This window comes from Cydia strobilella, chromosome 5 (genome assembly GCF_947568885.1).
Source record: "Cydia strobilella chromosome 5, ilCydStro3.1, whole genome shotgun sequence".
In the NCBI taxonomy this organism is placed as follows: Eukaryota; Metazoa; Arthropoda; class Insecta; order Lepidoptera; family Tortricidae; genus Cydia; species Cydia strobilella.
In genome coordinates, this window is record NC_086045.1 from 4,773,942 (window position 1) to 4,796,964 (window position 23,023).

Sequence of the window (23,023 nt, forward strand, 5' to 3'; positions counted from 1 at the left end):
CTATAGAGGTAAATGGTTGTATGACAGTTAGTGAGTTATCGTGTTTCGAATCAAATTCTGTGACCTCACCTTCCAAGATAAGTATGGGTGGTGGAGTAACCTTTGGACATACACATTTCGGTGCTCCAGTAGTGGTTGGGCATTCGGTTGCCGTTTCCGTGGTGAGGTCAGTGGTCGAGTCAGTCGAATCTGTCAGTGTTGTCGCCTCTTCGCTGGTTGTTTCATAGGTTGATGTTTCGCCTTCTGTAGTTGTTTCGGTAGTAGTATAATTTAAGGTTGAGAAGATATCTGTAGTTCTTGAAGTCTCTTCGAAGCCTGACTTGTCTGTAGTCGGTTTATCATAATAATCGTCATATGAGCCGTCTCCTGACCCCTCGCATACCGGACAAGTGCATTCACAAGTTCCTCCTTCAAAAATAGTTTTAGGTGGTGCTGATGTCACTGGTTTCAATGTTGATTCTATTGTTCTCGGGTTGTTGAAAGTCGATTCGGTTGATGCCACATCTACTGGAGTTATGCGAACACTTGGTAACTCATTGCTTTCGCCATCTGTAGGTACTTTCACTGTCAACGAATAAAGCGGTTTGTAAGCAGAGTTGTCTGCGCCATCAGCCGATATTGTAAGATTAATCATAACATGTTTTGAGTTAGGTATTTCCGGGGTTTTGGATTCAGCAAAATTTACAGTAGATCCTTCGGCATCTATGTTATCAGTTGAATTACTATCTATTGGGTTGTTAAAGTTAGTTACACTCAGTGATGGTACCGTGGAAATCATAACATGCTTTTCAGGTGCTTTATTAACTTCACTTGACGAAGAAATGGTAGTTATTTTAGTTTTGGATTCTGAAATGGTTGGCCCTGTAGTTGTTACTGGTACTGCAGTTATAGTTGATGTTGTAACAATATGGTCATCATTCCGTTCAGTATCATAATGGAATTTTTTAAGTTCATTATCAATATCCTCAGATTCATTGATTTTAATATGCAGTTCCTCGTTCACTTCTTCTAATTGTGATTCTAACTTTAAATATTTAACTCTTTGCAATCCTCGCCACAAAACGGATGAAAGTGAATCACTTTGCATAGCTTCAGGTTCATAAGCGATATTATCATGATCCATTTTTGTTTTTGGCGCAATCTCTGCCGGTATATTAATGAGTGGATCAGGCTTGTTAGTTACTACGTTCACGACATCAGTACTAGTATACTGTTCGTTAGTTTCAGTACTAGCTTCCACGGTATGGTCAACTTCCGTTATTGCTTCTATAGGATTATTAGCCTCAGAAGCCGTTTCTGTAGTAGTTGGGTTATTAGTTTCAGTATTGTCCGCAGGAGGGTTATTAAGCGTCGTTGTTTTAATATTAAGCGGTATGTCAGTTGTCGTTCCAAGTTCAATGTTGGTTGTGGATTTAAACTCTACATCGGTTAGCACACCAGTGTTATCTACACTTACACTAGACACATGAACGTTGTCCCGGTCTTCTTCGCCTTCAGATACACCATGCACTACACTAAAGGTGTCCACAGAAGGCGTGATTAGCTCATGCATATCTACAGCGGAAGAGTCCGAAGAAGAAAGAGAAGGTGGTTCACTAGCATGCTCGTCGACACTTCGGCGAGCGCGTTTACCTGAGCCAGTGGCCGGCGTCTGGTGCGGTCGTGCTAGAGACTTGTTGGACTCCAGCGTCGTCGCTTTTGACGCCGGAAACACCTCAGTGGACTCGCCAACGACCACTGAACATGGGTTCGCGTTATGATATGAGGTCACGAAGTATGATGCTGTGGAAAAGAGGCAAGCTTTAGTTTATTCATTGCGGTTTTGGAAAAAATAACTAATGATGCGTGTGAGTTTTGGTTTATCGTATAAAATAATAAAATAGTTATTTACAAAAATCATTCATTTGGTTTTCGGTCAATAAAAAATGTAAATGTCCAGAAATCGCCAATTTGTAACAATTGACACAAAGCTCACACGCAAAGAGAAACAAAATTAATTTACCTGATGTATAAGACGCAATTGCTAAAAGAAGAACGAACAACACTATGAACACTACAGCAGTACACTTCCAGGAACATCTAGAAGAGAGGCCTTTCCTAAAGTGGAACCGCGAGGCAGCCGGGGGGAAGTGGGTCGCCCGCAGGTTGTTCCTCACTGGGAGGACGGGGACCGGCGCCCCGAAGGCGGGGTGCCGCTCGTTACGGTCCATCCTCTCGAGGGTGCTCTTGTCCTTGCCTGGACTGCTACAGGAGGAGTTTGATTTGTAATCCATCGATGGATTCTTCTGTATGTCGCCTGGAAAAATTACAAGGTTAAATAATTAGTGAAGTGAATTAGAGAAGCGTTGGTTGCCTAGTGGCAAGGCGTGCGACTTTCAAACCGAAGAGCGCGAGTTTCTAACTCCGGCTCGTGCCAATGAGTTTCTTGGAACTTAATTATGTACGAAACATCATTGAGAAGGAAACATCGTGAAGAAACCGAACTAATCCCAATAAGGCCTAGTTGCGCCTCTGAGTTGGAAGGTCAAATGGCAGGCGCTTTCGTAAAAACTAGTACATGTCAAATCTTGGGATTAGGTTGCCGAGCGGAACCCATGGTCCCCAATCGAGCCGTGGCAAAATGCAGTGATAACGCTAGGAAGATGACGAGGTAATTAGTGATGTAAAAATACAAGATTAGGAATATGTATCTTTGCTCTGTGAAATATGTGTTTAATAAGCTTACAACCACATATTTTACAGAGCAAAGATACATAAAGTAAAAAGACCTGCTGGTCTATATACAACATGACAATGCAATAATATGGCCCCATCGAGCTGATCTGATGATGAATTCAGAAGATAGTGGAACTCAGTGGCTACCAGTAGACCCTTCGAGATTTGGCTCATTATATGTGAGGTTTAAACGTAATATTTGGCACAAATCCCATCGTGATCGGGTTAATCTGTTTTGACGAGTCCAATTCTTTGTAGGCATTAAGTAATTTAATTATATTCCAATATAAATGTTTTTAAAAATTAAATTTTTGGAAGAAACTGTACCTGAAGGCACGTAAAAGTTGCCAGAGGGTGTGCGCACGAGGCACGAGGGCTCGAAGTCGGCCAAATCGGCGGGGTTGCCGGTGATGCGGCCGTTCAGTCGCGACATGGTTGGGTTGCGCGGCGGCACATCGGGCGGCGGGCGTGTCCCGTCCAGTAAGCAGCCTGTAGACAAAATACGTAGGTGTGAGTACCGGTGACGACATCTTTAAGTACTAGTAGTAGTACTACCAACACTTTAGATCGTCGTCGCGACACATGGAGATTCGCTCTGAATCCATTCGGTTATCTGTTATCATATAATAAGTCATACATACATACGTATGTAAATTTTTGTTAAAGGAAAAAATTGAAAAATTTACGCTTACGGCGGGACTTGAACCCGCAACCTCTGCAATCCGTGCATTGCTCTTAACCAATTGGTTTTATAAACGAGCTTACGGCTGGTAAAGATTGTTTATTTTATTTATTTATTTTATAGCGCTTTTATCAGAATATGTGGAAGCGTTTGTTTAATTATTTCCCATTACTAATTCTGTGTGCCCTTTGGCAAAGGCCTCCCCCAACATTTTCAATTCTTCTCTCTTCTGGTAAAGATTGTAACAATAGATTATTCAACTGTACTAAAACAAGACAAGAGAATTACACTATTATTAAGATAAAGTCTGCGTGGATTCCGTTGTTGGCTTTCACTTGAAGGCCCAGAAAAGGTCAACGCGGCTTCAAGGAACCGTTCCTAGTTAAATGTACCTAGCTAAAGGCTTCAAGGAACCGTTCTTAGTTAAATGTACCTTAGCCTTAGAGGAAGACTTGTTTTAACTAACTAGTATACCAAGAAGCTCATTTGTTATTTTAAAAGCCTTAACAAAATTAATCAGCTTCTTGCGATCGGAACTTAAGCGACTGTTAGGAACAAGGAAAGATTCAATTAATTCCATCCACGGAAATTTTCAAGTTGAAATTCAATAAAGAGCGAATATTGTTGTCGTAATGGCTCATAAACAAATAGCGGCACTCGGCCGGTGGCGGCGGCCATGCAAATGGATCGAGATCGCGTGTTTCGGTAGTTTCTTATGAAGGAAATATATTAGTACAGCCATTCTTCAGCGGGGAGCGCCGGGCCTCTCCCATCACTAATACAAGCTAATGGAAAATCGAAGTATTATCTGTCCGCCCCACTCGCCCTCGCCGCCTACCAACTTTTGATCCTCGACAAATTTTAAAGATTCCTTCGAGCGTTAATTAATTTATTGTAGCCGATGTAGCCGCAAGAAAACTCAATTAATTTTAAAAGGGTTTTTGTGTTGTTTTTTTCCCGAACGCCCCACCGCGTTTTGGCGAAAGAAAATGGCGGTGCTCTCGATAATATCGCCGCGCCGGCACTTTGTGGCGCGGCCTTTCAAACGATTCGTTTGCTAGTAATTAGAAGTCAAACAATTTTAAGCGTCCTAATGAAAAACGTCGCTGTGATTAAACGAAATAGTCATTAAACATGGCATTGCAGCTCGCGAAGACGGATCATCTATAACATAATTAATATATACTTTGCATAAAGCTTATAAGAAAAATAAATCTACCTATTTTTGCTATAAGGATAAAGGAGTCCAGATCGAGCGGTCCGCCACCGCTGCCAATGAAAAACTAAATCACCAGATCCCTCACCTAATTTAAGAGGACAAGTATAGTCATTAATACACACGTCACTCCTGGTGCTACTACAAAATGTGGCCCATTTATATCCCGTCTCGGGGCTTGGGAATTATGGTAATCGGGCGAGTCGTGTCTTTTGTCTGTAATGGTGGGTAATTACAGAGGCACCTCCGGGGTACACTTCGTCTGCCGGAGGGGGCCCTAGGGCTCGAGAATTCGACACTCGTTACGTGAATCGTCTCAACTTTAAAAAGGGAACGCGATTTTGAACGCCGTCCTGGGATTCATCGCTTACTGATGCAAACTTTTTCTGTTCTACTTTTTCCTAAAATTGGCTTTTGCGGATCGGCCGGAGCTCCACGTGCCTTTTCGAGGCTTGTTTGCGTAACGAAAATACTGTTTTACAACGCGGACTTTTCAGTTTCGCAGCTCGATTTTACAACCCATATTATTTATGGAGCGCCTCGCTCTATGCATAAAGCAATCAGACAGGCACCAATATCCATATTCCGAGCCGTTTATTTTTATGCGTTTTTTGAGCCATCTGGCACCGCGTCTACAATCCGCATTTTCTTCCGAGAAAAGCAAAGCTCGCTTACTTATTGGAAGATAAAGGGGGTGTGTTTCGGCTCATTTGCGGGCGAGCTCGCCCCGATCAAACGTGATTTCTTATTGGGAACGGAAAGGGAGCAGACGGCAGTCGTAATAGAGAAACTCCGGTGCGACCAAGTGAACTGTGCACAAAGGAGCTCGGTTCTTTATTTTCGCTTTTAATAAGATTAATATCAGATCGTGCGGCGGCTTGGCGGGCCGGAGCTGTTTGCGAAGCGAGTTGTCAAAGTCGTATCTCTGCAGGTAGTTGTATAACGGGGGATGATGTATGAGCGCGGCTGAGGGCTGAGGGGCTGACGCACAACGCGCCGCGGCCAATCTCGCGAAACACACGCCACACGTGCTCACAATCTTAAACTCGTTACTTGACATATTCTGAAGCAATTTTGAATTTACCCCACGATTCGAGGTTTGAACACAAAATACAAGTAACTGAGTATTATTTAAAAATCTGCAAGTTGGCATTGAGTTTATACATTAATATGTAGTTTTATAGATAAAGTATGAGGCGCCAGTGAAACAAGGAATACTGAAAACGGAACGGTTTGTATTGAAACTTGTTGTTTCAGAAAACTTATCGCCCCGTTGCATTGGAGCGTATTTCGCCGGAGTATTGATCTCAAGTTGGCCGAAACTCGGGTCCAAATTCAATTGATGAGATTAGCATTTCAGCAGAAAAAGGGCCTCGCAATTATTCCACTTTCAAAGTCCTTTGATAATTTACGTAAGAATTCAGAAAACTGTCGATTCAGCCGAAGATTTTCCTACCATTTTTATGGGTCATGGGGAGAAAAGGTCCAAGGGCGAAAGGGACTGTCTACATAATTATGTGGTATTCTAAGCAACCAACGTTTTATCAACAACTGTACGCTTTTTCGAAGCTTCAATATTTACAGCATATAAAACTAGTATATAGTTATAATTATGCTGTTAGATTAAAAAAATATTTGAGTAAATATTCCAACTGAAAATGAAACCACAAAATCCAATATTAGATAGTTATTCGTCGTTAGTAAAATTATTTCATAATAAGTTTTTGGCAAAAATTTCATTTTTTGTACAAGCTTTTATCGCTGACTGTACTTTTCTTTCCACAGGCAACTAATACTCATCGAGACAATTCTAAAAACTCCAAACACAATTAGGTTGCGTTGTTTTATCACAGAGTTCCTACGACCACCTCCTGTCTCCATCATCAGATCAGCTCGATAGTACCATAATATTGCATTGTCTTCCGACCTACATATGTATGCAAATTTTCAGCTTCATCGGAAACCGGGAAGTGGGTCAAATTTAACTGGCAAGGTTTGACCCTTACAAACATGTTACATACATATTACATGGGCCTCGGCCATTGAGAGTCAAGCGAAGGCGTTCGATCGGGTCTGGCATCGGGGTCTTCTGTCGAAGTTACCATCTTATAGACTGCCGGAGGGACTATGCAAATAGAATGGAGCTTTTTGTCTGGCAGACGCATACGAGCCGTAGTAGACGGAAGCTGCTCCAATAGCATGGACATTAACGCTGGCGTTCCGCAAGGTTCTGTGCTATCCCCAACGCTGTTTTTGCTGCACATAAATGACATGTTGTCTATCGACGACATTCATTGCTATGCAGACGACAGTACTGGGGATGCCTAGTACGCAGGCCGTGCCAACATCCCTCGTTCCGTGGTGCTGGAGAGTCGTGAAAAGCTTGTGTCGGATATTGAGAGCCCTCTATCCAGAGTTTCGGTATGGGGCCGGTAACTCCTTACCATCAGGCGGGCCGTATGCTTGATTGCCACCGACGTGGTATAAAAAAAAAACATACATACTGACATAGGTACATTGGAAGTTAAATAATAGCTTGTAAAACTCGAGGCAACGGCTGGCTAAATTCGGAAACTCCAGAAAACTCCGTTTCACCGCAGGTGGAAAGTCGGGATATGAATACAAAACCGTAACAACACTTAATGCATGGGAACCCCGCAAACCGATTCCCCAATTTCAATTTTAAATTTAGCGCCGAAGTTGGCCCGCGCTACATACAATATTTATATGAGAGTTGCACTGCGATTTATAGTTGGGAAACAATCGGAAACTTGGTCCAGCGCCGTCGTGACTTCCTTTTAATTAGTACCCATTCATCGTCGAACAATCGAGTCCACGAACAAATCCATTATCGGGAACTTTTCGATAGTAGAAAGAGGTGTATTCAAAGTTCGCGATTGGAGGGGAATCGGACGGGATGGGCTTTTGTGGACCTCTGGCTCCGACGCTCCCAATATCTCATGCTCTCATTACCCTAACAGATCTTTCAATCAACTCGTCCCAATGCGACTTTTCTATCCATATTCGTTGCGAGCGAGCGGACGAGGTTTTCGTTTTAAAAGTAACAACGCATACCGAAATGTGTACCGATTCGTTTGCCTTTATTTGTGAAAAGAGTTTTCCAGGGTATCCATTAAGACATTCATAATTTTTGTGTCAGGAGGAGAGGCTAACCTAACCTAACAGTATTTTCTGATCATAGGTATCATACGGGTACTTGTGCTACCTACTATAAGTATACATAGTAGCCATAGTAGGTAAGAGAACCTTTACTTTGATGCATTTACTTATACTGTCAAAAGGCCGGCCCGGCACGAAAACGTTTTATTTACATCGGTACCTGCCCCATTAATCAGGCTTTCGTTGATGATTAAGGATCGACAATCATTAGCGTCCCGTTACTAAGCTAGTTTATTATAATTTCCATTACATTTCCGATCTTAGAACATTTAAAAGGCATTATCGAAAAATTGGAAGGCTTTAACGAGGCGGGCGACTGTCTCCGGCCCTAACGACGCGGCTTTTAATTGGCACCTCACGATTCGGGTTCCGTACTTCATTATTCCTATTAATGTGCTTCCAACTGCCTCATAATTTCATTTAATTAGCACGCAACGATCACACGAGCCAGCCACGGTTTTAATTAATAATTTGACAGTGTTGATATTTTTTGCTTTTGTTTCCCGGCGACAAATGACTACAAGTGCGAGTAAATCGAATAAGAGCCTCGGAGGAATTCTTAACGTTCTCTCGTGTAGAAAATGTGCAGCTGACGAAAAATCCCGCCTGGCTGCATTCCCGGTATCAGACGAAGTTTCAGTATCGACTCGCCGTAATAGGTGTCACAGCCATTAATGGAATAGCTTCAGGGCCTGTATTGGACCAGACGGATGTAAATATATAGCGCGGCAATGTATCATGTCAAGACGCCTGCCTGCCACACTGATAAGATTACCAGACAAAGGAAGTCCACCCATATCACTACCACCACGAACCACTAAATGCGGACCTTCATTTACTAGCCTCGAGCCACGAGGCCGTTTTAGTCGTTAATCCCTAAACAATAGAGTAGAGATTCCCCAGCGCACCCGTTATTAGTGTCCCGACGTCAACGTCTGCTTCGTTAAAGGACACTCAGCTTTATTTATGTTGACATACTGGCAGTGTTACCTTATTTGTTGTTGCGGGCGGTGGACGTGAACCGTTTGCGTTTTAAAATAGAGTCGACATTGTCCCAGTAGCGCGCGGAGTTGAGGGATAGTCGACTTTTGCGCGTTCACGTTTAGGGTTGTTTTTTTAAGGGTCCGGGTCGTCCGGAGTAGTTAGTTGGGTGGTTTCCGGCGGCCGATAAGGAGGTTGCCTAAGTCGGTACGTCACGCGAGCTGTCCACTAATTTATGGTGCGCTGATTGCCGATATCAGCCCCGTCCCTGAAATGCTGCCTTTTTATACTCCGCTATGTTAATGTCTCGTCCGAACATCCGAGAACTTCCAGCGCCTGAAATAACTACATAACAGTTGGTCTACTTTATGCTAATTCGAACGGTACATTAGAAATTGTAATCTGTCCTATCTACGGCAATATAAAATGTCTTTTGTTGCTGTTAAGGTACTGGGAAGTATTTGGACTGGATTTATTAGACACATTTTGCGGTATTAAGGGACGGACCGGATGACGATTTAAGGGGCGAGAACATCCTAGTTATCTAACAGAGTAATAGTGTAATGTCAACTGAGTTGATTAGGCCGCTTGTTTCTAGCAGAACATTACAAGCCCCCGCGAAGAAAATGGGTATATACCTACTATTTCTAAGAAGTGTTTTTTACATCCCAAAAGTATATATATGTTTAGAAGATTATTACTAAATTATCGTCTTAATTGTAGATTATTTTCTAAGTAAAACATATTTCTAGTGTCCATAGTTAAAGTATACTGGCGAACGGAAAGTTAAAGGATCTGTTCATTAGCGCCACTAAACAGAAAAACGCTCAAGTTACCCGTAACCTAAATCCACGTTACATCTGCTAATGGCCGAAACAATGGCGAGGTGCACCATTAATCTCACTATCTCATTGTACATATTTCTTTGTCTAAATCCATTAAATTAATTACTGCCATTTGGGGAGCCGACTTCGTATTTATTAGTCTCGTTATCATTCATTGAATCTCCGGATAGGATTGGTGATAGATGCCGCGAATGGGGCCCAGAATTAGCTGTCCTCGGAAGAATGCAGCCGGGGCTGACTGATGCGCTGGATTTTAGAGGGGCTTGATTCATAGGTGTCATTGACGTGGAAATTTGCAAGGGAATGAGGGGTTCCGTCTTCGATTTTCAGCTGCGGTATCATTTTTGGCTTTTGAATATAATAGGAGAGTAGAAAGGGACAAGCACGCCGATTTTTATGGTGACGGGTACAGAGCAAAAGCAACTTTGAAAGTACTTATATTTACAAAACTGTTTACTTTATATGTGATGATGCTTTTTGACTGTGGTATCCAACTGCATAAAGTGATCTTATTCTTTTATGACCAAATTGAAAATAAAACTCTCTTGCAGCCATGCGCAATTTTGTCTAAACTGACCAAACACACTGACACTGACATTTTACATAACGAAAAATATGTCACATAAGTTAATGTTTAAGCTTTAGTACCTACTAGATGTTATCTAAGCTTTTATGTACCATATAGTTGTAAAGTAAGGACGGCTTGTTAGAAAACATTTAGCCATTTAATCCTTTTAAGTAAAAAAAAACCGGCCAAGTGCTAGTCGGACTCGCGCACCGAGGGTTCCGTACGTTTTAGTATTTGTTGTTATAGCGGCAACAGAAATACATCATCTGTGAAAATTTCAACTGTCTAGCTATCACGGTTCATGAGATCCAGCCTGGTGACAGACAGACGGACAGCCGGACAGACGGACAGCGGAGTCTTAGTAATAGGGTCCCGTTTTTACCCTTTGGGTACGGAACCCTAAAAACACAAATAGGAATAAAAAATAAAATAATATATACTGAGATTAGTCCCGATTTAAGGCGTCTAGAGTCACAAATGTTTGTATAAACGTCAGTAGGCCAGGCGGGCAGGATATAACGTCATAAAATATATAGTAGCATAGCTACAGCTAGGCAGAAAGCTTAGTTAGTCTAATTAACGTGGTCTGAGAGGCCGGTCGATGACTTTGATGACGGCCGGCGATTGGCTTGATGTCACGGACTGTACCTAACAGCATTAGCATGAGGACAAAGGAGCAGATATACATAATGTGAATAAGTATCAAGACCGATATACCGTGTAAATATATATATATATATATATATATATATATATATATATATATATATATATATATGTGAAGAATTTTTAATTATGGCACACTAAATTCGCGAAAAAAACCGGCTATTCATAAGAAAACTTCGACATTAACTCATTTTTAACCGGCACTTAACCCATCCCATCGATCCAGCTGTTACAGGGTGTAGAGTATCAACGCCGATTAACAAGCATTTGACATTTCAATGCAACCTCCTTAAATCCGTCAGATACATTAAATAAATCGTTGGTTTAATCAATTGATCGTGACATCTATCTTAACCGCATTGTGCCATCTCAGAACACCTCGATCAGTTAGTACTCCAATTACTAAAGTAACTGTCCCAATCGTTCTCAACCCCTTCATAGGAAGAAATCTCCAACTAATTGTGCCAAAATCTTATCTCATATCGTCGGTTCACCCTACACCCTTCTGTATCTCATATGAATAAGGTTTAGTTTCCAAGCTCATTGATTCATTTTAAGAGAGGAATTGTCAAAGGACTGACAGTGAATGTCATCAATCTGAAACCGATTAATTTGTTTAAGTGCAACACTTGGAGTGACATTATAATCACACGCATTTAAGTGGAAATATTCCAGTAGTGTAATTATTCAGATCCTAGAATCAGTCTACTTCAAATATAAGATTATACTAAATACTTTCCTCACGTCTTCAAAAATAATATCCGAACAGTAATGTCTTTTAGGTTAGCCAATTATATAAGCCTATCTGTATGTACAAATTAATATGGAAATATATGAAAGAAAAGCAAGTGCACTCATCTAGTTCTTATTTTACATACAATATACTGAAAGGAGAAGTAAGTCATTATAATACAATCGCTATTTTACTTTGACAAAAGTTTGATGGGGGTAAACATTAATTTCGATACAAATGTCTAACTTGTATAATAAACACTGGGTACAGTGCCGAGCAACTTGTCATTTCCCGAGCTCCCGAGCAATTACACAAAACATTAATTCCGCTGAAATCTCGTTTGAACCGTTCATTAGGGAGACGCTTCCGATACCGAAAGGAAACTTTTCACAAAAGTTAAGACGTAAAGCGAAAATAACCACTTTCCCAACCTCTTATATTACTCCCCCGGACCTTCCAAACTCAACTTTACTACATTGACACAGAACTGTTTTTTTAAAACGTCGTTTTGAGATACAATGAGTGGGAAGGAATCTGCATTAACCCCGAGCGAGATAAGACAATTAAATAACTATCTCAGGCCATTTATCGGTGAGTTCGTTTGTTTGTTTCTATTAAGGCTAATTAACTGAGGAGGTTAACTGTGGCTAGGTATCGGCAATGAGGATATAATAAGATAGAGCGGTACTGTCATAGTAAATTTTGTAACCACTGTAAATTCACTGCCATCTATCGACATACTTTGAAACTAAAAATTAAGATTTATAAAAATACGTTAAAATGTATTTAAATATGAATAAATGATTTTTTTATTTGCATTAATTATTTTTATATGATTTTGACCCATTTTCTTTCACTGATATGCGTTAAAATTATAAATAACAAACGAAACAGTCAACGCCCTCTATACGAGTGTAGGCCAAAACTAGTGGCGCCATCTGATCGAGAGTCAAATTTTCGTGATTTTCGAGGCACGTTTTTTCCTTAGACTGTATCCATCTATTACGGAGTTATATCTATCTTTGGTATCGGGCATCTGTGTCAAACGTCGTGGCCATGGGCTCGTGTTCAAGTCACTGTGGACACACACTGCACTGGACTCTGAAGGCACGAGTGCTTTTTATTCATGTTTCAATTGAAATATTACGTTTACATTCTACAGAAGATATTTTGAATCTTAACCATTTAGATGTAAAAAAAAATGTTTTTTGCAGAAGTAAAACTGTCACTCTGATTTAAAGGTCTTTATAGAAAAATTCTGAAAGTGAATATCCATAATTCACGCAACTTTCCTATAGTCTATACTTGAATTCTAAATCACAAAATACTAATGTTATGTTGTATGTTATACTAACAGAAGATTATGAAACTACAGTTCACAATGATAGCTGTTCGCTGCTGCTCCACACTCCGTTATATTTGCTGAACATATGTAGCGAGTAACACTTACAACACTCCGCCAAAGGTTTGTACCATTAGAGCGAGCCCGCGTCCACACTTCGGTCATATTCCCGTTTTTTCCACTTCCGCCGATCCCTGATAGAGATTGATGATCGCGCCCCCGCTAGGGTTGCCACTTTAAAATAACCCTAAAGATAAATGGTGAAAAAACACGCGTTACAACGTATGCTTAGAGCCGGCCTGTCAAAAGTTTGACGCGTGAAGCTTATCATTTGTCTCTGGAGAAGCGGGTGTTTAGATGGTTTAAAGCGATGTCGTTGCCACGCTTTTCGTATTTATGGTTTAGCGAAACGTTACGGAAACAATAATCATGCGTGCTAAATTTTTGCATTCAATGTTGTATGTAGGTGTAGAATGTTATTTAGGTACATACATAGCCTAGTTTATATTTCTATTTATCATATACCTAACAAATAGCGTAATAAATATATATATATATATATATGTGTTAGAGACCTCGGAGGCTCGGACGATGAGTCCATAAAAGACAACTGAGAACCTTCTCTGTTCTTGGAAAAGCAAAATTCATTCCGGCTTATTTAGTAATATTTTTGGTTCTGTATTATCAGCAATTCAATGAAAAAAAAAGTATTCAAAAATTATTACATAATAAATAATGTTGGCACTTGGCAGCCCTAAGGTGATGTAACGCACAGCCCTAGCTCGGGTCATTGAGCTCACCCGATTACGCCCGAAGGGGATTCGCATATATCCAAATTATGCCATGATGGACGCTTCTTACGCTTAACTATCGACTAAGCATCGACTCCAGTTGATGGTTTAACTCGGTTAACGTGAATCGATTACTGGACCCATCGGTTTTTACTGGAGCGTGAACTGATACTAATGCCATGTAAATTAGTTTTACAGTACTGCCAGAATTTCTCGACCTTTGTAAGGATTAAGTTACTGCTAACGCCTATAAAATTAAATGTAAAAGTTTGAATGTTTAGACCGTTGGATGATCAAACATTGAAATTTTTTAATTGATCATTCCAAAACGGCACCTTTTTTTTTATTATACGCGCAAACTTTATAGAGGATAGCTTACTCTGAATATTTACATAATGGAAAATATTTTTACATAATTGGATGTATATTAACCATAGCTATGCCCCTACGTTTAACATTTTTTCGATTTTTTGATTATTGTAAAAATTGCAAGCGAAAAACAGATTTTATACAAATTTTTGAATGCTCCTAAATCTTATAATAATTAAAAGTTCGAAAAAAATCAAACGTTGCAAATCAAAAGCTGTGGTTGATACAACAAATTGTGTCAACATATTTTCAATAATGTTAATATCCAGAGAGGAAAATGAGGACTACGTTTGTATGAAAAGGCGAAAGGCGTCCTCCACTTTCGTCTTAATGTATTTCGCTTTTGCATCCCTCCATTTAAGGAACCTACTTAGTTAATCATACACGTCTATAAAATGGCAATAAAATGTCAGTGCCATGTGCACGGTAATGTAAGGGCTAATGGCGAAATTGGCTTTAATACACCATAAAAATCTATTTGACGGAACGTATAATTTCTCCTTCGATAACGACGTTGTAAAAAACCAACTTCGCCGCCATTTTTGACGTGTTATTTGAAACCGTTGTGATTGGGTAATTAGGCGGTTTCTTTTGAAATCTGTCGCGATAATATAAGGTTTTTTTCGCAAATTACGAGGTATTTTAATTCGAGGCACAAATTTATTTTGCTTATGGCAGTACCGGTTGTCTCTTTTACAACATTGTACCGAGTTATGTGTCAGATTCCAAAAACTTTAAAAATACACTTAGTAGGTAGATTAATTTTTAACCCTATTGATTTCAATAATTGAGAATTATATCGACTAACTTTTAGACAGTTTTAATTATACGAACATTAAAAAACCGGCCAAGTGCGAGTCGGACTCGCGCACGAAGAATTCCGTACCATTACACAAAAAACGGAAAAAAAAAACATTTGTTGTATGGGAGCCCCACTTAAATATTTATTTTGTTCTGTTTTTAGTATTTGTTGTTATAGCGGCAACAGGAAAACATCATATAAGAAAATTTCAACTGTCTAGCTATCACGGTTCATGAGATACAGCCTGGTGACAGACGGACAGACTGACAGACAGATAGAAAGACAGTGGAGTCATAGTAATAGGATCCCGTTTTTACCCTTTGGGTGCGGAACCCTAAAAAGGAACCGGTCACAAACCCCGCAAATAGTGACAACTAGCGTACCCTTACCAACGCAAACACACTCCGGCTCTCACCCATTCGGCCATCCATCTTGCCGGCCCGGCCGCCGAATGATAACCGATTCGAGATGACAATGATGACCCAACACCATTCCTTCAACCCGTGTAATAGTTTTTTTCCACCATATTTTATCGCGAGTTATTGAGGATAGCGTAGGTAGGACTATGTACATTTTTGATACGAGGATTGATAGCGCGTGCTCTTTTGGGGCATGGATGGTATTACTACGTACATTTATCTCCTTTGACGGACAGATGATGTCCCGCCACTGGCTCGGTCGTCAATGTTTGACGAATACGTCCGTGATTCAACAACTAAGAACCCGGTATTACGGAGTTGCTAAACTAACAAGTGGATTAATAGGTGTTGAACAGAGTAAACGTTAACTGCGGTTCAAATTAGTCTATTAATTTCGTTATTCAACGTCCCATTTCATAACTTCCTACTATAACTACTACTACTTACTCTGATTTATGTATAGGTAAATAAAGTTCAATGGTAAAAAAGTTAGATTTATAAGAGATGGGAAGGAAAAAAAACATCTATAGGTAACTACCATTATGCTTGTTTCTTTTTCTTTCTTTTTAATCCCACAAACTAATGGCGAGGTGGAGACAAATGAAGGGCATTACCCACAGCGATGACTACAATCAAACAAATTGTTTTAATAAGATAAAATAGGGGCTACTGACACCGCAGATTTATTTCGTACGCGATATTTTTATGAATGCAATCTGCTACCCCTCATATTACTACATCTCCCCTTGTACTTTTTATCGAGATTGGCTATGGATTTGGAAGTGTATTATAAAAATCAATGAACCGAAGGATTAGCTAAGAATTCTCGATGGTTTTCGAGTGGGTTGAACAATTGTAGAATGTACAAGATATATACAGATAGTAAATACGTACCTGCCTAATTGTAAAAAAGTTTAAGTAGGTAGTAATTTTGTTGCTGTTTTGTAGTAGAAAGTTTTCTACGTACTTAGTTATGCTTAAATGAAAAACACATTATGTATACAACGACAAAATAATACATATGATATGCCCAGAGGTACTCAAGAGCAATAGAAAGTTTCATACAGAGTTTTCATTGCTCTTTATTGTAGAAACGTTTAAAAAGAATAAGTTATCTACAGATACATAATATACATTTAGTTAAACTGGGGTAGTTATCCTTAAACTGGGTACAAACCACTTTATCATGTAATCCGACATCTTAAACAATGTCTCGTCATTTTTCAACCGAAGGGTTCACGGCCAATTGGGCAAAGAAAATATTCTACTGAACCTTCTAATAATTCAACCGGATTTAGGATTTTAGACTGTATTTTCTATAGCATAAGGTTGTTTTTGGATGTATTGTTGTAGCTATAAGAGGTTATGCACGCGTACCAAAATGCACATTTTTTTCCGGGCACAATGGCGTCTCTTGTCTACGGCAGACGCGTGAACGAGCCACTCAGTCGGTGTCGAATGCTCTCAGGATCCAAGATGGCGGCTGCATGACAAATGCACATCATTGCGGATTTAGGGGCCAGGCGACGAGACAACAAGAGCTCTTCATTTCGTTGATGTTACCGGATGTAAGTAAAAGTAGCTTATTTGTCTTTTAAACAGCGAAAACGCATAAGCAACACAGCTTCATTAACAAATCGCAAATAAGCAAAGGTGACAATCGCAAATCGTCAACGCCAATCAAAAGTAAGCTGTATCAAAGTAATCACGTGACTTTTCTTTCGCATCTGTGATTCCGATACGTTTTGTTTTGTTACTTTTTAATTGGAGTTCACGATTAATAAATTTCACTTAATAAGTGACCGTGACAGTTAGTTTTTATAAGTACCTATGTACTTACCAAAAACAACAGCGAAGACAAGGTATAACTTACATTTATCCGTTCAAAATGACTGATTTAGATTGATTTGATTTGTTTGTAAATGATACTCGTACCTTCAAAATTACTAGTTTATCTATAAACCAGTACAAATAAATCAGCTAATGATAGCTGTATGGGCTGGCTAGTTACTGAAACGAGGCAACATTTGCCCGCAAACAACGCAGATTAATGGCAGTGCTCATTAATTAATCGTACAGTACATGGTCCAAACTTAACAAACAAAACATTGGAGAAATTCCTGGCCATGCAGGGTGATTTTTTACCCATATTTTTCAACACGAATATATACACCGAACAGAGCAACTTTTACGAAACCTAACCCAAAATCTAAAAAATAATGGTGACCGAAGAGCTGGCGGCTTCCTCGCACAACGTATCAGCATTGTGATACAACGAGGAAATGCCGCCAGCATCCTTGGTACAATGCCTCAAGGACCTATTTTAGATTTAAGCTAGTTATTAATTTAATTTAGTATTTGTATAGTTACTGTAATACCTCTGTATATCTAGATATTATATTCTGAACGAGTTCAAATTTTGCATAAAAATAATTGTCTGTCTTTTACATTTTAAAAATAAAACACAAATAATTATTTAAATTAAAATTAATTAAATTTTGACTGATTACATGCCGATGTTTTCTATAGGATAACCAATTTGTTTCGCGATTTTGGAGTTGGTCCCATAGTAAAAATTGCTTAGTATGATCTATAATAGATATACTCACCTCGCAAAATTGGATAAGGGTTAAAAAACACTCCATAAGTCCATTTATTTTCACGCGTCTCTTGCAAAAGTTGCAAACTATTGTTATAGGCCGTGGCAGCTGAATCCTATTTACACTTAGTACTCTACTCCCCGCTAGTAATTCTGTAAAAAGTCTAACCTAACTCGACCCTTTGGGGATGGTTCCATACACGTTCCATAGGTAAGATATATACTATGTATACATCCTTCTATCAGCCACTTTTGCATGATTAAGGAACAAACACAACCTTTCATATATGTAATTTAATTAGATACCTAGATTTTATAGGACATTTATCCATCTGTAGGCAATATTAACTATTTACACTGCAAATGCTTAGAATTATAATTGCGTATAATTACAAAATGGCGCCCTCCGCACCGCGAATTAAAATGAATTCACGCCACGAAATGCGGTTTCACAATCGGCCTGGTGTGATGTGTAATAATTGCATCTATAAATCAAAATGACATGCGTTTAATCGCGAACCCTAGCCCCGGGCCGGGGCCGGAAACGGGCAACCATCTTTGTCGGAAAAAAACTCGGGAAGAACACGCTAATGCACCCGTTTGTAGGGTCGCCATTGTCGCCAAACGGCAGTTTACGCTCGGACGAGTCTAAGTACAAGGAATATTTTTTAAAGAGGACTAATGTATTGTAGTGCCAATGATCGTCACTAACAAGATCCATGGGATCGCCTGGATCCTAATACCACGTCATCATATGTGCCATTTTCAACCAAAAGGGTACTTATTGTCACTTGTCAGTACGGCGCTATTTCCATATAGCTTCAATTAGAAATCAACCCTATCGACAAGCGACAATGTGGTACATTTTGGTTGAAAACGTCACATGTCACATATTATAACAAAAAATATTACGACAAACCTTTACGATAAGCAGCATTTCGAATAAATCTCAAATCTCTTGAAAAATCATGAACTATATAATATAATAATAATAATTCAGCCTATATACGTCCCACTGCTGGGCACAGGCCTCCTCACATGCGCGAGATCCACGCCAGCCCGATCCGGATTGGGGACTTCACACACACCTTTGAATTTCTTCGCAGATGTATGCAGGTTTTCTCACGATGTTTTCCTTCACCGAAAAGCTAGTGGTAAAAATAAAATGATATTTCGTACATAAGTTCCGAAAAACTCATTGCTACGAACCAGGATTTGAACCCGCGACCTCCGGATTGAATGTCGGACGTCATATTCACTCGGCCACCACCGCTGTATCATAACCACTGTACATGAACTATATAAGTATATAAACTTATAAAGTATGTACGCTAAGCACGAATAATTATCTATCTCTATCACACGCGCATAATTGTATTGGTTTCCCGTTGGCATTAACCGCCTGCCGAGCGTCCTTACTTTACCGACAACACGCAATAAATAAAATAAAAAAAAATTGCAATTTTCATTCGAATTTTAGGTTAAATTATACATTAGAGGCAGTCTCGTTTTCTCGGATCGGCCGCACGTGTGGGCACTGTGCACAATAGTCTGACCCTGCATACATCGAAGGGTCACGGGCCGACCCGCGCTCTCACTGACCCGACACGTTCGTATCCGATGTCAGATAAACGATTTTTACCCGTTCGCGAGGTATGAGGCGACGCGGTAAAATGCTACGAAGATTTTTCATCATCATCGTAGCATTTTAAACGTTTACACAGCACGTTATGCACGTAGCGCTACCAAAGCACGTGGTGAAAGAATCATAGAAGTTGTGTTGTGACCGGTGAGTTCCACCTTTGACGTACATATCGAAGTGATCAGAGCCGCTAAACACGTAGGTTTTATTGCCAAATCTTAATGGAATTTTACGATAATTGTATTATAATTCAAGTCAGATAAGTAATCTCTAATTCATGCAAAAAACGCACAGCTTACAACATACCTTATGCTTCGATAAAATTGAAATTTTCTATGGTAGCCCGTACCCTGTGCCCGTGGAGCCACTATTGGAATAGAACAGGAATGAAAACGTAAGCTACAGTAGGTATAAATCGTGTAGCTTACTTTTTCATTCCATGTTGTGCAGTTCCCTTAATCCGTACAAATATGGTGGTAAGGATTAAGGGAATTGCATAACATTAACCACAAGCAAAACAGACAAAAACGATAAACACGGAACAAATTGATTCTCGATACCACAAATCTCATACAGTGACAAATACCATAAATGTATCGGTCCCGACTAGTTAGTGCACAGTGGGCACTCCGCTTACATTAGCGGTCGGATAATTTATCTCCTCGGACAAATAGGATTACCAGCGGGCGGTACTGCACAGTGGGTCATTTTTTGCGGACAATGTACACAGAAGGTTTCGCCCTTGCCGGTGGCGGACAGACTAAATTTATCGACGTTCCTCTTGTTATTTATCAAAGTAAATTGAAACTGCTAAGCTGTCTGTCTATACGGCAGCGATCCTTAGGTCAACTTGATTCGCAATTGTCGGACGCTTGAGAGGCAAAACGTGTCGATCTGTGTTTAAGCTGTTTTGCTGGTCCCGATGAGATCGGTATGTGAATGAAAGTTGATTCGTTGTTTTTTTCTCTAGAAATCATGAAATATAAAACATGAAACTGCTTCAAAGAACAGCTAGAGTAAACCTGAATTTTAAGGCGTAATTCAACGAAAATCATTTTCTGGAAAACGGGGTCGCGGTGACAGGTGCCTCGGACGCATTTCCGACATCCGAAACGCGGGTTTATCTTGAAAAATAAAAATACTTATCACGTAAAGCGCCCGGGTTAGCGAGGTAATAAAGTGTCACGGCCAATCAACGGATGTCGACGTTGCGATTGGTTTAGTCGCGACGCGTGCGTCACTAAACCTTTGTGCGACATGCGACTAAGCGACTAAGGCTGTAGCTGACTCGCTTTTGCTCAATGTGTGTGAGGGGGAGAATGGAGTTGGATTGTAGGCACGTGACGTGTTGAGGATGTGACGGGTGTCGTTGCAACACGATCCGGGCATCGCAGGACGCATTTATACAGCATATTTGGATTAGATGGCCGGTGTGGGTGTAGTGTAGTCGCCATCAGATATACTGTACCGGATGATTTCGGGGTCATTGTTATGGATTTCTGTGGTCCGAAATAAATGATTTTTATTTTTTTATTTTGCTATCGCGATTTTCCGACTGGTATCAGGAGTCGCCCATTATAGGAACGAATAAAGGGATCAAAATAATCTGAACGTGAATTAGTGTGCATTTACAATTTTTTTTTGAGATATCGTCACGTTTTTTATTACGCCATCGACGACATTTTGTAGCTATTTGCAACTCGTAAAGTTACCTATATCAAATCGTACAGTTACCTATATCAAATAGAGTTTTACCTACATAACTAATAAGTAGGCCTAAAAGCACCCTAAATGTGTATTGAAAGTTTCCAGCTTAGTCTACTTACCTATGTAAAAGTATAAAGGGCAGGCAGCATAAAAGGCAGCAACATTTTCTCAACAAGGCAACCCTGAATCCGTAATGATATCACTTTAAGTGCTGCTAGCCAAAGGCACGTTTTAAGCGTGTATGAAAACTCATACACCCTTATTACCTATTTTCCTTTCATAGGGCCTTCGTATTTACATTGTGCCACAAAATGTGCAGAGGAACACATGAGATAACATTATTCGAGTGAAAAATGTATCGAACGGTTCAAGTGGGACCTCGAGAGGGCTAGAGCCGAGTAGGTGGTCCACTCTCCCCGCCACTCGGCGGGACATTCCAATTTATTTATCCTTTATTATTTAGCCGGGCGATATAAACTTATCAGGTCGATCAGCTGTTTTTTGTCAGGTCAAGCGGTCATTATCGCCGAGACGCTCGTAAATTGTGGCGAAACAAAACGAAAAGGGGTTTAAGTAATTGTGACAGCTACACCAATTTAGACTAAATTAAAATAAGTTAAGGTTGAAATTAGTATGCATTTAATTGGTTATGTGTTCTTAGAATATAGGGGTGCGATGTGTCGTTAAATTGTAGAAGAGATAAATAAAGTGTGAAGACAGCGATGCTCTGATAATCGCGTCTAAATGACACTGAGAGCGCATTTAAATGCTTCTGCATGGGAATATCATTTCCAAGAATTCGTTGTAAAATTGCGTTTTAAGTATCAATTAAACTCCTACTTGTTAAAAAAATCCAGAAAAGTATACAAAACAAAAGCTAAATTTATGTATAAAAGCCTTACCTACTGCGTCTCAAGTCTCAAGGATAAACATCGAAACCGTTTTTATTTTCCATTTACCTATATGAATAGAATATCTATTAAATATTTTTTACACAAATAGCGCCTCGTGGTGTGGTCGCCCTACAGCGGGGTGCGAACTTGCAAAAAAACCCGTTTTACTGCGGGTGCGAATATAAAATATTGATCTCCGCGGAAATTTATGAAAACATAAAAACGGCGAGGTGAGAAGCTTCGATGGAGTAGCTCGTTGAATCGCCGGGATTTAAGCTTGTCGAAGTAAAAATACTTGCTTTGTGTTTAAACTACGAAAGCACTTACCTAAATTTGCCTAAAATAAGTCGTTAATAATAATAATAAGCTGTTGGGGAGTAACGACCCCACGGACCCGAGTGCTCCAGAGAGTGGTTGATCAGGGTCAACGTCTCCGGCGTGTCTTTGTCGGTCGGAGTGGAACCCCAAGGGGACCCGCAGGACTTGGCTCTGGCTTGCCTAAATTGGCCGTCCAGAGAGGAGTCGTTAGAGCTATAATTATGCTCCAGGGGTGGATTGGACAGCCCAATCTTTTGACCAGCCAAACTTCAACACCATAACCGCCCCTCTTCTCCACTTTATTTACTTGTATCTATCTGTACCCGTGAATGGGTTCTAGCTGGTGTAGGTATTACATAACATAAAAAAATGTCTAAAAGGGCCTCTGCGCTGTTGGCTTCGGCCCCATGCATGCCTCCCAAAAGTCCGGGACCCCATGGTCCCGAGATATGGCAAGGACAAACAAATAATAATAATAAATTCTTTAAATTATATCTTAGAATTATATCTTATCTTATCTTTATTAGATCTATTTTCAATATGATACTGATCTGT

General features: G+C 40.0%; 1 protein-coding gene across 1 annotated transcript in view; it reads right to left on the bottom strand.

Moving 5' to 3' along the window:
• LOC134741389 (teneurin-m) overlaps positions 1–23,023 on the bottom strand; it is a 339,256-nt gene that overhangs the window by 15,817 nt on the left and 300,416 nt on the right. The window contains exons 5-8 of the mRNA XM_063674155.1: positions 3,043–3,204; positions 2,003–2,296; positions 1,241–1,782; positions 70–1,171 (exon numbers count right to left, since the gene is read on the bottom strand). Coding sequence (XP_063530225.1) covers positions 70–1,171; positions 1,241–1,782; positions 2,003–2,296; positions 3,043–3,204 — 2,100 coding nt within the window. The remainder of the gene's footprint in view (positions 1–69; positions 1,172–1,240; positions 1,783–2,002; positions 2,297–3,042; positions 3,205–23,023) is intronic.